The 16732-nt window shown below is 41.0% G+C and overlaps 1 protein-coding gene and 1 long non-coding RNA gene across 8 annotated transcripts in view; one reads left to right on the top strand and one right to left on the bottom strand.

The window, feature by feature from the left end:
- Nucleotides 1–7679: 7679 nt before the first annotated feature.
- On the bottom strand, nucleotides 7680–11500 carry LOC308593154. Its single transcript, XR_014010791.1, has 3 exons — nucleotides 11331–11500; nucleotides 10503–10569; nucleotides 7680–7978 (listed from the first exon to the last, which is right to left on the bottom strand). It is a non-coding gene; the product is annotated as an uncharacterized lncRNA (long non-coding RNA).
- A 507-nt stretch (nucleotides 11501–12007) lies between these two features.
- TRPS1 (transcriptional repressor GATA binding 1) overlaps nucleotides 12008–16732 on the top strand; it is a 238369-nt gene continuing 233644 nt past the window's right edge. For 3 of the 7 annotated variants that reach the window (XM_081204361.1, XM_081204359.1, XM_081204358.1), the window contains exon 1: nucleotides 12009–12712. Coding sequence is in view for 1 of the 7 variants with exons in the window: in XM_081204360.1 (XP_081060486.1) it covers nucleotides 13722–13731 (10 nt within the window). In the remaining 6 variants the exon portion in view is untranslated. Of the gene's footprint in view, nucleotides 12713–13544; nucleotides 13732–16732 lie in introns of those variants that run through there. The other 4 variants (XM_081204356.1, XM_081204362.1, XM_081204357.1 and 1 more) reach the window with 4 other exon arrangements.

Genomic DNA, 16732 nt, shown 5'->3' with positions numbered 1-16732 from the left:
ACTGAAGTTTCTAAAAGGTTTCATAAAAGTTTATTAAAACTACACTCCACCTCAGAAGTAGCAGTGGTGCTTAACAACAACAACAACAACAACAACAACAACAACAACAATGCTGTCCTATCTTCCAGGGATGTCATAAAAATCCCTGAGATATAATCCATGTGGTGTACTTAAGATGCACGATAGTGACTATACCATGATTATTGCTAAATTACCTGTGCAGCAGTTATCTATTTTGATGCCTTCAAGAATATTGGGGTTACTATCATTGCCATGTTGGAAAGGCTAGTTAGCACATATGAATGGCTGACTTCATAGATCAGCCTGAGTCTTGGCTGGCAAACAAGGGTAGTTTTTTTTTCTTTAACAGATGCATACCTCTGAACTCTTACATTTCAGCCTGTGACTCACAACCTATTTAGTGGGTGTACTTGTAATTAAACCAGTGGGGTCACAGCTAGCTTAAGCCTGAATGCTACAAATTAGCCTTAATGGTTTTGTGGATATCACTGAAAGACCACAGTGTCGAAACCACTTATTCAAAAACAGCTCTAGTAAAAGAAGTAGCACAGAGTGTTCTTCCAGGTAGAAAGGAAATATATTTTCATGTTGGTTTATAACAGAGGCAGAGATATTAATTTGCAGCAGTGACTAGAAGTAGAGAGCCAGGAGTTGGCATTCATTATTCCTTACAAATGAACAGAAAGAGAGTGCCATATTCTGTGTATGACTGTGTGTGTGGAAGCAAGCATTTTGTGAAGGGCCATAGCTCAGTACAGTTGTACCTCGTTCTGGAGGTCCGTTCTTAACCTGAAACTGTTCTTAACCTGAAGCACCACTTTAGCTAATGGGGCTTCCCGCTGCCACACGATTTCTGTTCTTATCCTGAGGCAAATTCTTAACCCAAGGTACTATTTCTGGGTTAGCGGAGTCTGTAACCTGAAGCATCTGTAACCTGAAGCGTCTGTAACCCGAGGTGCCACTGTAGTAGAGCAGGTAGTCCTAGGTTCAATCCACAGCATCTCTTGGCAAGGCAAGGAGACTGTAGTGGGCCGTGTTGTGTGGCATTCCCTTGACCTGTGGTTGATCATGATGTTCCTACCTACTGGGAGGGTTGGGGGGTGGACAAGACTGGCCACTGGAAGTCACCACTGCCCCACCCCACTGTCCACCAATGCCACTCCATTGCCTGAAGCCCTGAGCTGCTTGCTGACAGTCATTGTAGACAATATTGAGCTAAATTGATTATTGACCCAACCAGTCCTTTTTTTCCTAAAAGAAAAAGTTTAGGGGTACTCTCATTCCGTCTGAGCCTCAGGAAACACCGTGACAGGAAATGAGGCTGCCATCGGGGGTAGCAACGGAACTGATGATACACTGTGCTAGAGAATAAACTAATTTTTAAAAAGAATTTTAGTTTCTTCTCCCGTTAGATCACAAAATGTTAAAGGGTATGCGTCCCCCTGCGTTCCACCCCCCCAGAAAAAAGCACTGGGTCCAACTCAATATAAGGCAGCTTTCTAGGTGTGTATGTGTATGTACAGACATGCCTAGGGTTGTTAATATTATTTTTTATTATACTGTTTCTGCTTTTGTCCATCACTCTAGGAAACGCACGGGAGCCTTGCCAAGAAAAAGAATAAAATTATGTTAAATAATTGCAAATTTCAAATAATTTAAAATATTTAACATCTCTTCTCCACCCTTTACCATAAGGTCCCAGTATGGGTTACAATAAAATATACATTTATGAAACGTTTACAACCATAAAACAACGGCGTAAAAACAATTAAAAACAGTTCCAAATATCAAAACAATATAAGCATTAAAATGTGTGATGGAAAGGGTTGGCAAAGTGGATATTTAAAAAAGTATATGGGACATATTTGGTGGACCTGTGCAATAGTTTAAATCATTTGGGGAGAGGTAGTAAAGATAATATCATTAATAACATATTACATTTTACCATTGGACCCCTGATAATTTTATTAAGGCATTTAGAGACACAAATAAACCATAAGGATTTAATATGGAATTTAATAGTACTTCCTTGCATGCTAGCTGCACACAAAAAAGGAAAAATAGGTTACCACCAACTGTGAAAGAGTGGTTGACCAAAAAATTGTGGGGGTAACAATGTTTGAGCTTATGAAATTGATTAGAGTAAAAGAAGGCACACAAGAAAGAGAAAATATGAGAGATAAATGAAACCTTATTGAATTTATGAAAAATAAATATAACATAAATTTTGAACGGCAGTTTTTTCTATGTGATATAACATTAACTATAACATTTATAATGTATTTATTATATGGAGTTTATCTTTTGTAGTTATTGACTGTGTATACATGAGATTTAATGAAGTTTGTTTATAAAACTTAAAAATACACAATTATAAACAGTGAAAACCATAAATAAAAAAGTGTAAAAACCATGAAATCAGCTTCATTTCTAAAAACGATGCAAACATTTTAAAAATCCAGTTAAAAATTATGATCTGGAAACAATTGTGCATTTTAATAGTAAACTTTTTTTAAAAAAAGGTCTAGATGGACTTCGAAAATTTGCTTATGATAGCAGATAGATATTGCCAGAATAACTATTTTTCCTGTATTTACTATTTATATACCATCTTTTACTCTAGAGAGTACCAAAGTGGTTTACAAGTGAAAAACAAAAACAAAAAACCCTCCCCAAGCCAGACACATAATATAACAACAAATCTTAAACCTATCTGTAAAAACCATATCAGTAAAATATTATCAATTACAGCAGTCAGGGTGCTGAAAACTGGCCATACAGTCTGGAAATGCCTGAGCCAAATAGCTAAGTTTTTACAGCACCCTGGAAGCACCAAAAACTCAGTTCCTGCCTAATCTCCAAGAGGAGACATTTCCCATGTTGTCCAATGATGGCCTGCATGACATAATTGCCAGCCAGAGATCCTATCCTGTGCATCTTTACAAGGACATGACCCTCACTGAGCAAAAATTAGACCGGATGCATTGTTGAACCTGTCTCTCAGGTTCCTCCCCCAGCTATCATCAGTAGCCATTTCTTCAGGCTAAAGGAGAGGGAGAGAGATGGGATTTCAGGTTAGCTCTGCTGAAAGACCAGGAACTTTTGGCTGCTCCTCTCCTTAAATTATTTCCATCCCAGAAGGTCATTATGAGAACTCTGTAACTAAGAAATAGTTCTCTGGTTCCCCCAGTCCCGTATCTTTTCTGTCATGTTGTTTAGACTGGAAGCCTCTGGGAATTGAGTCTCTTATCACTGACATTTGCAAGTCACTCTGGGACCCTTTATTTGCCTTGTGGGAGATAAAAATGTTTTAAATAAGTGAGCCCTAAGGAAAAATTGTACAGCATTGAATTGACATTCCTTGTAATTTTGGAGTAGGGTTTTCACTTGTGGAAAAAAGTTACCAGTTAGCAGGATCAGCTATGAAGGACCTCTGTTTATTCAAAGACATGATCATAACATGGGAGGAACCTTTGGTGTTTTAAGCCTTTACTATGCGTTGGAAATACATACAAGAAAATGGTGGAATAGGGCAAACTATCTAACCTATGTTATAAATTTCAAATACTTTGTGAGTTGCTCAGTAGTTGTGTTGGTGCCACGGATGAGGGTGGCATTTCGGGTGGTGACTCAAGACATGGTCTTCTCCATGGCAACACCCCATTTGTGGAACTCCCGCCCCAGGATAGTGTGTCCGTCTCATGTATTGTTGGTGCTCAGCCAGATGGAGGTCATATTTTGTTTACCCAAATTTCTCTCTCTTCTGTATTGCAGCATTCGCCAACCTAGGGTTCAGCTGCCATGACTGAGGCTGATGGAAGATGTAAACAAAAACATTGGGAAGTCGTTGGGTTGGGTCTGGCTGGATCTGTTGGGAGTTTTGCAGCAGCATACATCCAGAGAACAGGCTGGGGAATTCTGGTCTATCACAATCTCAGTTGCTGGTATTATTTGTGTTGAGTTTTAAAGGATGTATTTTAAGTAAAATTTTATTGCATAGATTGGCTTTTTATGCAGCTCAGCACATGGGCTCCCATGGGGAAAAATGTGGTATAAAAATAATAAAAATACGAATGTGGTCTGGGACTGGGGGTCGGGGGAGACTATTTCCTGTTGGATGCCCTACAATATATATGTTGAAACTGGAATAGCACCATTTCCTAAACCTCTTGCGTCTCAAAGTGTATTCTTATCAGAGCCTTGCATCTTCTGGTTTCATAGTTTTAGAAACATTTTGGTCAAATATTTTGGAATAGGGATCAGCAGTGGAACACTCCAAGGCAAACTGAGTGCCAGCTGGCTGCCTTCTGCCAACACAATAGAACGGAAACAGTAATAATGTGATGACCCTAGTGTGTGACCTCCTATCCTAAGAGTGGGAACCTCAGCCTTAGCGTAGTGGATTTATCTAAGCCACACACCCTCTCCAAGTCACAATCTTCTTTGTCTGGCTGGAATTTGTCCTTGAACTCTAACAATGCTTCTTGCTTGTCTGTGTGGAGGATGAAGAGGGATGTGTGTGTGTAGAAATAGGCTACTGTACAAAGGTAACATTCACATTCAATGCTCAGCTTGTTTTTGCCTCTAGCCACACCTACCATTGACATGTGGCCCTCTGAAGGTTGCCCAGGAGGCAGTGTGGCTCTCAGATGGGAAAAAAGTTATTGACCCCCCCCCCACAAAGTCATCCTTCAATAAAATTAGTTATTTACCAGTACATTTTGCCTTTGTACTGGCTCTCAGTGAATAGTACAATATAGCAACTGACTTTCCCATATAGACTTGCCTGCAGGAGAGGCACTGCTGTTAGATCTGCCAAGCTGTGAAGTTCATGGGGTGATGGTTCATGAGAGGACCTCCTTTGCAGTGGAAAGCCCTCCCCTTCAAGGTGTGCCTGGCCCCATAATTGTGCATGTATTGGTGGTGATTCAAGACAATCCTTTTTTTGCGCAGGCCTTCTTTTAGGGAGTTGGGATAAGATCAGAATTATCCACCAGCACTAATTCTGCAGTATCATTGCTGGTTTGGTTTTGCTGTTTTACACATTTTGTTTTGTGTTTTAGTGCAGTCTTCTCTAAGCTGAGAAGATATAGCTCCCATCATCCCTGACCAACGACTACACTGGTTAGGGTGAACAGGAGTTGTAGTTCAAAACCAGATGTTGAGAAGTCCTGGTTTGTTTGCATTAGACAAACAATATTTGCTATATTAAACTGCATATAACCTGACCTGGAATTGCATGGTCTGTGTGCTATAGATCCATATAAATGAATCAATAATTGAGAGAGGTTTGCCACCTAATGTGCAGAACAGAAGCCAAAAGTCTACTGATGGTTCCGGAGGAAAGAAAAGTGCAATTTATTCCTTTAATTAATTAAGATTGCTTTTCTACACACAGGCATCTGGGAGAAATCCACATGGAGTTTAGGGAGGATTTGTTCTGAATAGACATGCACAAGATTGCACTGCATATGCATTTATTACATAGCTGCAAAAGAGTTGAAGGCGGCATATCTGCAAAGAGTGAACTACCGTATTTTTTGCACCATAACACTCACTTTTTTCCTCCTAGAAAGTAAGGGGAAATGTCTGTGCGTGTTATGGAGGAAATGCCTACGGGTGGCATGCCTACGGATTTTCCTCCTCTAAAAACTACGTGCGTGTTATGGTCAGGTGCGTGTTATAGAGCGAAAAATACGGTAATTTTGCCTTCAGGAGGTTGGTTAGGTTGAGCGACAGTGACTGGCCCAAGGCCATCCAGTGAGTTTCATGGCCCAGTCCAGAGTTGAAATACAGTCTGCCTCTGCCTATGCAATTTAAGATGCAGAATCCTCAGGATCTTGACAATTCACAGTATTAATCCTATATGTCACTTTGTTTAATAACTGCTCAAACAACTGCACAGTATCCTCAGCTACTAAATTAATGTCCAAATAATAACAATAGTTATTATTAGTAATAAAAATATTCTCTACTAAAAGTGTTCTGGCTTAGAATTTAAACTGACAAATTTATTCCATAGTTAGTCAGCCGTTTCTGCTGCCGCTTACATTATCAGAACAAATAAAAAAATTCCTTCCTGTAGCACCTTAAAGACCAACTAAGTTAGTTCTTGGTATAAGCTTTCGTGTGCATGCACACTTCTTCAGATACACAGTGTATCTGAAGAAGAGTGTATCTGAAGAAGTGTGCATGCACACGAAAGCTTATACCAAGAACTAACTTAGTTGGTCTTTAAGGTGCTACAGGAAGGAATTTTTTTATTTGGACTATGGCAGACCAACACGGCTACCCATCTGTAACTGGAACCATTATCAGAACAGTTCATCCTAATATTTAATGTAATTTTCCTTCGGCCTGACTAAAAATATATATGCACCCATACCTTTGTTTATTATTTGATTACTAAGCACTTGATGCCTGGCAGATCAGAAAGTTCTGCCTGTTGGCTAATTCACATATGAAATGCATCCCTCTGTGTTGTTGCCATCGTCTTATCAGAATGGAAGAACAGATCAGACCAAAGATTCATCTTGCCCTGCAACCCATTTCTAACAGAGGAGAGTGTATCTGAAGAAGTGTGCATGCACACGAAAGCTTATACCAAGAACTAACTTAGTTGGTCTTTAAGGTGCTACAGGAAGGAATTTTTTTATTTGGACTATGGCAGACCAACACGGCTACCCATCTGTAACTGGAACCATTATCAGAACAGTTCATCCTAATATTTAATGTAATTTTCCTTCGGCCTGACTAAAAATATATATGCACCCATACCTTTGTTTATTATTTGATTACTAAGCACTTGATGCCTGGCAGATCAGAAAGTTCTGCCTGTTGGCTAATTCACATATGAAATGCATCCCTCTGTGTTGTTGCCATCGTCTTATCAGAATGGAAGAACAGATCAGACCAAAGATTCATCTTGCCCTGCAACCCATTTCTAACAGAGGAGAGTCGGATGCCTCTGGCGAGCTCACAAGAACAACAAAGTAGATAGGGAACTTTTTCTACCTTGGTCGTAATACTAGAAACTAGAGTCATCAGAAACTCTGAATGTTAGAAGATTAAAGCTGCATCAATAGGAGTATAGCATCTAGATCAAGGGAAGTAATAGTGCCACTGTATTCTGCTCTGGTCAGACCTCACCTGGAGTACTGTGTCCAGTTCTGGGCACCACAATTCAAGAAGGACACTGACAAACTGGAACGTGTCCAGAGGAGGGCAACCAAAATGGTCAAAGGCCTGGAAACGATGCCTTATGAGGAACGGCTAAGGGAGCTGGGCATGTTTAGCCTGGAGAAGAGGAGGTTAAGGGGTGATATGATAGCCATGTTCAAATATATAAAAGGATGTCACATAGAGGAGGGAGAAAGGTTGTTTTCTGCTGCTCCAGAGAAGCGGACACGGAGCAATGGATCCAAACTACAAGAAAGAAGATTCCACCTAAACATTAGGAAGAACTTCCTGACAGTAAGAGCTGTTCGACAGTGGAATTTGCTGCCAAGGAGTGTGGTGGAGTCTCCTACTTTGGAGGTCTTTAAGCAGAGGCTTGACAACCATATGTCAGAAGTGCTCTGATGGTGTTTCCTGCTTGGCAGGGGGTTGGACTTGATGGCCCTTGTGGTCTCTTCCAACTCTATGATTCTATGAGGACAGAAGGAAGGTGGTGGTTTTTTTTTGGTGATGTTTACAGCATCATGGAAAGCCTGGGCTCTTTGTCAGGTATCAATCTCCTCAAGGGGATCCTCAGCATTGAATTCAGGGGCCCTGCCTGTTGAACAGGAGCAACTCTCAAGCTCTCTACCAAAATGCTGTTGAGAAATTCATGTCACCCTGGATGCGCACTGCAATCAGGTGGCCCAACTGTCTGCCACTTTGCCAGTGATGGTGTTTAAATTCCCAAGAACGTTGCAACACAACACTGTGACACTTCAGGAAATGCTCCTCATAAATCCTAATTAAGGGAGACAATAAAGCAAAATTTTACAGAACTTTCACACATAAAATTGGGCCTGGACAGGTTCCAGGATTTTTTCCCCTCATCTGCCACCCAACAGTCAACTCGCTGTGTGGTTGTCATGTGCCTGATGTGAACACGGATGACCTCAAAATGGCCTTCGGGACAATCGTGTGTTGAGCAAAGGCAACCTCAGAACTCGTATTTAACTAAGTTGGGGAATAATAATGGAGAAATCCTTTGTTGATGATGTGTCTGCAAAGGCAATAGGCGTTTTAAGAGCGATGGATGTCAGTCTTACAGGCTTTTGGGGAGAATTGCAATTTATGACATGTTAGGATAAACAGTTGGATTATATTTCTGAAAAACGTGTTCCATCAGGTAAAATCGTTGTGATTATAGGCTCTAGTAGTTTAAGTAAGGAAGTTATGCACTAAAAGGTTGAAATTGTAAAACACGTTTGCTTGTGCTTAACTGCTAATCCTTCCCTGTATCTATGTTGAATAAACTACAAGAAGATGAGAGAGAGGAAAAACCACCCCTCCTCCTCAGCATTAAACAATAAAGGCATAGATGGTACGCTGTTTCATCTTGATAAACAAAGGCAGCTATGCTGTTTTCTTTCAAGATGTAACCGTCACTGGTCGTTCTATTTTGTCTCAGTGCGGAATAAGAGTTAAGAAACTAGTTTCGTTGATTTCGATGTGGCTAAAATTAAACTGATGCTTAACTCTCGTTGAAAGCAGTGGAACTGGGGAAATGCTTAAATTTGGCTGGGCTGTACCTCAGTTTAAATCTTTTTGTGGTTTCCACCCCCTTCCTGTAGAAGGGGGGGGGACTTTATAATTCTTGCTGAATGAACTGATCAATGTTTATATTCATTATAAGTCACCCACACCTTTTGGAATTCCTGCCGCAAAAAGTGTCTCACTTTGTGGGTAACCTGGTTTCAAAGAAAACAAAGAGTCTGTTAATTAAAGCAAACAAACAAAATAGATGTGCTTGACAGTACTGGACAGCAGAATAAAAAAGACCCTTCAGTATCTCGCTTTATGTAATTTATATAATTTGGATGTTTAGGGTCTCAAAAACAGATGGACAAGTACTTGAAAGAAACAATGGAATAACTGACCCATGCATATTAGAAGTTACAATCAAGCAATTATTTGAGCTCAAGAACGAGTTGGAAATATTTATTTTAGGCTAACTAAATGGACCTCATGAGGCCCTTTGTGTATCCACATATTGTGCCAATCAGAAGCATGTGCTAAAGCCTTGAGCATGAGGTAGAAATTTTCTCCATAAATCTTTTCATAAATAAATAACTTTGCTTGTGGAAAAAGATAACCCAAAACACTTTGCTGCATCTTTGTTTTGTTTTTGCTTTTATCAAGTTCTTTGTGGCTCTTTTCCCAGTTAACTTTAGCTGCTTATTAATTAGCCTGTTTTTGATATTTGGTTTATTTTAAGGGAAAATGCTGTAGATGTCAGACAGACTATTTTGGAGGTGCTTTGCTAATACAGTTTTTCCAGGATTTTCCTGTTGGAAAATAATACAGCTTGGCCTTACTATTTATGAAGTAGAGATGTGTGTGTTGGGTGGGGATCATTCTAGCATTTCGTTTTTTAACCTGGCCATGTAAATCCATAGGAGTTATTGTCCGAGTGATATGTTGGAAAGGATACGTGCATCATTTCAAAAAGTTTGTGCTTATGGTAAGATGCGTTAGTTATCAGTAATTTTACACAATAGTTTTAAGTGAATTCACATCTGGGGAAATTGGGGACAAAGTTACAGACTGAGCTGTTTGAACCTTTGTTAGAATTTCTTTTTCAAAATCACCTTGTGATGATACTGAAGTCCATATGAAAGGGAACAGAATTCATTTTTGTAAAGCCTGATTCTATCAGTGCCAGGGGCATGTAAGAAGCTATCACCTCTATTTTTTGTTTTATACTTTCCATTCACAGTGCCAGCTGACAAGCTTGTTCAGGCATATTCAGTTTGCTCACTCGCAGTCGAACCCATGACCCAGTTAACCCAACATGATGCTACCAGATTAACTTACTTGCATGTTGGGTCGCAAGTTACCTAGAGACAAGACTTTGTTTAGTTTAAACTAAGTATTTTAGAGTCTTCTAAAACCTTATTGATGGAAAAATGAACGCCAGTCCTTGTTTGAGTAAATTATTCCAGACATTGTCTCTGTCTAAAATTTCTTCAGCAATCGGATTTAGAGCTTAATAAAATAAAACGTGCAGATCTTGCTTCCCCAAAGAGTGCTTATAGTAGATATTAGCAATGTACTACAGTAAATTATTCCACCATTAAAAATGCAAATAGTCCTTAGTAACAGACTTTAAATTCCACCACAGATATGAGTATTACCTTTCTTAGCTTTCCCAACTGAATTTCTGGTGATGGAGTATATAATCAGTCCTCCACATCATGTAATGATTCTCCTCTCCCTCTTTAAAGTAACATGGTATATGTCAGATAAAGCAGCTACATTTTACTTACCTCACAAGTTCACCTCTTGCCTGTGAATTATTGCATTCGTATTCATGAAGTGCTTATCAGACAAAACCTACAAAAGAACATAAGTAAGCTTGTGGGGTGGGTGGTGGAGGAATATGAATTAATGAGTTAGTTTACACATCTTCCAGTATATTATACGAAAGATAAGCAAACGATTAATCTAGCAAAACAGGCCTTGGTTTATTTCAAATTAATTTTTGCTTTGTTTGCTAAATTGAAATATTTTAGTTGCATTGTGCGCCCCCTCCCCACCACCAAAAGGACACTTTTCAGGGAAACATTGTATATGAAGTGAAACGTATTTTGTGCGAAATAACTTTATGTCTAGCTAATAATTAGCTTTTTCATGCTTCCTGGCTGGATAATCTCTTACTAGGAGCGAGAATAAACTAGATTACAACTGCTTGAAGTCTGAAGCCAATTTAAAATGTATTACAAAGGGGAAGAACACCACAGCAAGTAATCTATAGGAGGGGGGGGAGGGTTCTACAAGTGTCCCACAAATGTTTGCCGCCTTTTAGCACCTCCTTGTTTTACATTGAAAATTGTTTCACAGAGAATTTTTCCTTAGAGGATTTTTTTTAAAAAAATGTCATAGACGGTTGGTAATTTACAGTATAGGGAATCTGACTTTTGTTAATTAGAAGTTTCCATACGAGAGCATACTGTATATAACTGTACACCACCTATATGATAAAACCCTTCAGGGGCTCGGCACTGCTGTTCATGCGGCGTCTTGCTTAGGGTTGCATGAAAAAGAAATGACCTAATATGAAAAACAAGCAAATGAAAGTTACTTGCACCACTAACCAACTCTCGATTTGGGCTGTTAGATGTTTTCCTAAGTCTCTCTCTTTCCCCTACAGAGCAAGGGACTTCCAACCATAAAATTGCATGCAGGCTCTTTTTCATGCTGTGACTTTTCCAAATCCATCTTTCCCAAGGCAGGCAGCTGAGGATCTGATCCCTCCTGTGGAAAGGTGAGCTCCCAAACTTGCACCAGCCCTAGACAAGGCCCCCCACCCCCATGCAAAACCAGGGGCAGCTCTTTCGCACTGCAAGTTCAATTCCTGGCATCTCCAGGTAGGGAACACCAACCCCCCCCCCAATTTTAAACAACCGTAGAGCCTCTGCCAGCATTGAGGCAGTAAGTGGGCTGACTGGGTGCAAAAGCTTCTCTGAAAACTTCCTGTGCGGGGCATTTCTTTTTCTTTCCTTTTAAAAAATGAGGAGGTTTTTTTTTTGGGGGGGGACGAGGATAAAGTCTCCCTCCTTTTGCAAAAGTGAAACCCACTCCCCCACCCCGCTTCCCTCTCCTCTCCCCGCCCCGGCAGTCAGGGGCAAAGACGTGTGAATGATGTGATTCTTCCCCGGCCGCCTTCGCCTCGTGGGGCTGCTGCCGCGGCCGCTGCTGCTGCGAACTGCGCGAGCGAGAGGAGACGGAGGAGGAGGAGGAGCCGCCGGAGGAGGAGGAGGAGGAGGCCGGGCTAAGGCCGGCAGCGGCGAGAGGGGACGCCTGCACTGTCTCTTTAAGGGCTCTCCGTCTGGGGTGGCGCTTTTCTCTCGCTAAGGCTCCCTTTGATATTAATAGTGTTGGTGTCTTGAAACTGACGTAATGCTCGGAGACTGAGGTCCTGACAAGCGATAACATTTCTGATAAAGAGCTGATCTCCTTGCAATCTCCAAAAGCCTCCTCGCCTCTCCTCCTCCTCCTCCTTTTTGGGGGCTTGTTTGTGCCACTAGAAGCCAGGCTCTCTCTCTCCCTCTCTCTTTCCTTTTTCATAAACATAACCAGACAGATTCAGGTCCTCCTTTGCGCTTCCCCCTTTCTCTCTCTCTCTCTCCCCATCAGCAGAGGGGGCGAGAAGGGGGGGGGGTTGTAAAAGCAAATCTTTATTTTCCCCTCTCTCTTTCTCCCTCCCCTTCTTTTTCTTCCTGCTTTTAACCCCCGCTTCTCCCTCTCTCTCTGTCTTCCTCCTCCTTTCTCTTCCCCCCTCCTCCTTCCTTCTCTCTCTCTTTCTCTCTCTCTCTCTTACCACCCCCCCCCCGCTTTCCACCTCTTCCAAAATAATCCAAGATCAACTCTGTTGCAAACCACAGAAAGACGGTTCATGGCTCAAGCGACAGTTCCACCATCTTTCAAGCTGCTCCGGTTGTTATTATTATTATTATTACTGCTGATTAATCAACAGGTAAGTGGTGGTGGTGGCGGCGGCGGGAGATGTTAAAGAACCGGGCCTGTGGGGAGGTAGGGGGCTGGTTTGAAAAAGAACAACATCAGGGGCTGTGTTTTGTGTGTGTGTGGTTTGTTGGGGAGGGCAAGAGAGGTGGAGATCGGAGGTGGGGGGGGGAGGAGGAAGACGAGGGGAGGGGAGTGGGGGGCCGGTTGCGCGCAAATCCTTTCCTGCTTCTGGCGATCACTGCGTATGTGACTCTGGTTTTTTTAATTTATTTATTTATTTTAAAAAAGGATATTCTCCAAATGGTATATCGCGTGTGCGTTATGTCTGCGTGCGCAATGAGAAAATCAGAGCTCCGAATCCAGGGTGCGTTGGAAAGAGGGGGCGAGTTTGGTGGTGTTGTAAAGAAGGGGTGTTGTAAAATAGTGCAAAAGAAGAAGTAGAAGTGCATGGAGGTTTTTTTTTATAAAAATATTTTTTGCAATTTTTTTTTTTTTTTTAAATAAAACCTCCCTCCCTCTCTGCTTGGCCTGGCTTTTGTGGGTCAAAACCATGTGTTGATGCTTGGGAAATGGGCGACTTGAAAACTTGCAGTAGCCCTGTTGGTGGTGGAGTCAGCGGGGGTCAAGTTCAGCAGCCGAGGAGAGAAGGGGAAAAAGGGAAGCCCTTCCCCCTTGCGCTCCCTCTCTCCCGCCCCCCACCCGAAAAGAACTTCTAAAGCTGCCGGTGTCTTTCCTGACTCCCCTCCCTTCCTACGTGCATAGCTTTGATTTAATTCCTCCAACTCCCCCCCCCCTCAAATGTAGGAAAGGAAAGGAGGGGTGGAGGGGAAGAAAGCCCAGAGATATTCTTAAAAAGAAAAGTTTTGCCAATCTTGCACCCAGAGAGAGTGCAGAGACCCTCCAGAGTTTTGGCACCTTTGTGATTTGTTCCCAGAGGAAATTGCTTTCTTTTAGAAGGATAGAAGAAAAGGGAAGAATGGGGGCTGTGACAAAAATCCACGTTCAAGAGGGAGACCATCATGAAAAGTAGTAAGTTCGGGGTGGGGGGGAGGGAGGAAACTTTATTATTATTATTTTTTGCGTTATGTGTGTGTAACTTGGTGGATGGGGAGAGAAGTGTGATGGGTGTTGCGTTATGCGTTTAGGAGATGGGGAAGGGGAGCACTCTCTCCTGGTCTCTTACCACCGACACCCCCCAGCAAAAGAAAAGGTGATGTGGTGGTGGTAGGGACGGCATCTTTTAAATGAGTTTAAAACTTTCTCCCTTGAAAGGCCAGGACCCCTGTTCAGCTCTCTGAGTTCCTACAAGTTACTTCGTTTAATTTTCAGACCCCCCCCCCCGCAGCAATAATTTGCTTACACTTGAGGTCCATGTGGCAGATTTCCCCCCACCCACCCAAGGACTGAATGAATGGAGAGGTGGAAACTTCCTAATACTTTAAGAAGGAAAGATTGCAGTTGTGCCGATAGTAACTTGGGATAAACATACCGAGGGGAGGGCAAGTGGGATGGTTTGTTATTAAAAGCTCCAGGAAGAAGCTCTTGCCCCCCCCTTTTTTTTGGGGGGGAAGGGGTACTGTGCAAACTTGACACTTTCTACCCCATAGGTCTTTCCCCCTCCCTTTCTCTAATCTCTGCCTTTGATCATAAAGGGACGCTTGCTAGATTTCACTAGCACTTCTCAGGGTCGACTTGTGCTCTGTTGTTCAGGAGAATTTTCCTCTGATGTTTCGGTAGGTTTGAGTTAGTGCATTCCTTTTATTTTTATTTTAAACCACTTTACGGTAAACAATGTGTTATTTAAGGCTTCGGTGCCTTTAGCAACTTTTTTAAAAAAAGATTGAGAGAACCAAAGTACGTACATATCAATGTAAGTTGCTATGTTTTTTTCCCAATCCGCAAATGTCAACCTTCTAAATTTCATTGACTGAAAAAGAAGGAAGGAAAGAAAAAGAAAAAGAAAGTCAGAGGCCAAGTGATGGAGTAAACAGGAGGACTCATAAGGAACCTTCTTTCCATTCATCCTTTTGCCAATGAGCAGGAAGTACTGTAACAAAGTTGGAAAAAATACAGTTGAGGAAAAAGTGCAAGTGGGAATTGGGGAATCAGCATTCTAGTGGACAGCTATTTTGTGTGTGAATACGTGAGCTCCTTGTGAATGCTCCTGCTTGCTAAGGATGATAGTAAATAATAATGATAGGATGGGAATCCAGACTTTTGGGTGGGACTTGCGTTTTCTTCTTCCTTTTTATTTAAACATATTTAACAGACTCTTCCACTACGTTGCTGTTGGAAGAGTTCATTTGCTCTTCTCTTGGCATTCGTGGTTTTAAATATTACACACACACACACAAAACACAAAAGGCAAGTGTTACAAATGGTAAAGTGCAATTCATTGGTAAAAGTTAGTTCCTGAATGGGACAAACAAGGAATTAAGTTTACAGTTGTCCTTTCTGAAGAGAAGGCGCAGCTTGTCCTCATCTTCACAATAGTCCATTAGGTGAGAAAGCTTTTCAAGCATTTTCGCCAGAGTGACAAATTAGAATCTTAGGAAAAGCAAACTCTAAAGGAAGATTTGTTTTTTAATTTAAAAAAACAAACTTTTTTTTTACACAAGTCCCATTGCTCATGGATGTAAATGCAGGGCTTTCATGAGAACACCAACTATTTCCTGTAAATCGTGAAGCTGACAAAGCCGTCTGGAAATGATATCAACATTTTGCAAGGGGTTTTTTTTTGGTTTTTTTTTACAACTGTAGTGAAAGTTTGTTACAAATATAGCTAATCCAAACAAATGGAGCACTTCACTTCCCCCGCTTTAAAAGAAGACATAAAGGCCTTTCTGTTTCCTTCTTTTTAAAAAGATGTAAAAGTTGGTTAAGCTGTGTATTATAGAGGACACATCACCAACCATTAGCTTAATAGAAATCCTCAAAACATTCAGTGCCATATTCGTAATCAAAAGGGAGATGATTAAGTTTAGAGCTGTCTCCAAGAAGAGGAAATGTAGTCCTCAGCTTACTATGCTACTTCTGGGTGTTGTGGACAATAGTAATAAGAATATAACATCACCTTTTAGGGAGACTGGTTTTTTAAAAGATATATCTTAAAGCCAGCTTCTGATAGTTTTCTGGTAGTTTTCAGACTACATTTCTTGGATTAGGAGGTGATCTCAGGTAGATCAGATAGCAATAAAATGTACTGAAGACAGAGCTAAAAACTTCACTACACAAAATACATTTTGGAGGTTTAAATCAATAATCAAATGGTAGATCTTATTCTTATAAAGGTATCGTATCGTAATTGCCCCCGCTAAAAACCTTGCAGGTATAGTTTTGAGGTGTTTGAGCCTCAACATATATGTTTTCATTTGTGAAGTATAACCTGTTATGGCAAGGATTTGCTCTAGAGTAGTTTGATGACATTCAAATTCCTTGCTCAAAGTAAGCACTTGCAGAACTCTGATCTAAGGCTTCAGCGAGCCAGTTTAGCCAATACTTTCCTTAGAATGCCTTTTAAAAATGCCTTTATCTCATAAAGGAAACAATAGCTTTTCCAAGTATTTGTGGAATAGCACTGTGTATAGTTTCTAACTGTAAATAACACTGTTATTTTAACGTGTGTGTGTGTGTGTATCAGCACGAGGTACTTAATTATTTTGTTTATTCCTATGAAGTTCTAAGAGTCTAAGTACTGTAAGTTCCACTGAGTTTACTGATTTACTTCAAAGTAAATGTGCACAGTGTTTCAGCCTTAATGAATGTACCATATCTGCTGTGCTTGAAGAATGTGCCTGTATACATATAGACCGCTTGCGTGCTGCAGCTCTGCTCATTAAAGACAGTAAAAGCAAAATTGTTGAAGAGCTTCTGACAGTGGCTGCTCATTAGATTTCAGCATTCAGACAATATTTTGTTGATTGAAACCATTAAGGAGTGTCTTATGTTTTTCAGTCCTTAAGGTCTCAATGACTACTTCCTTCTTGCTCTTGTGGTTCGAAGATAGTTTGCTATCTATGATTCTATGCTT

This window comes from Podarcis bocagei (genome assembly GCF_964188305.1).
Source record: "Podarcis bocagei genome assembly, chromosome: 8".
NCBI lineage: Eukaryota > Metazoa > Chordata > Lepidosauria > Squamata > Lacertidae > Podarcis > Podarcis bocagei.
The sequence above is the reverse complement of the archived record's forward strand: the minus strand, read 5'-3'. Positions and strand labels throughout refer to the sequence as shown.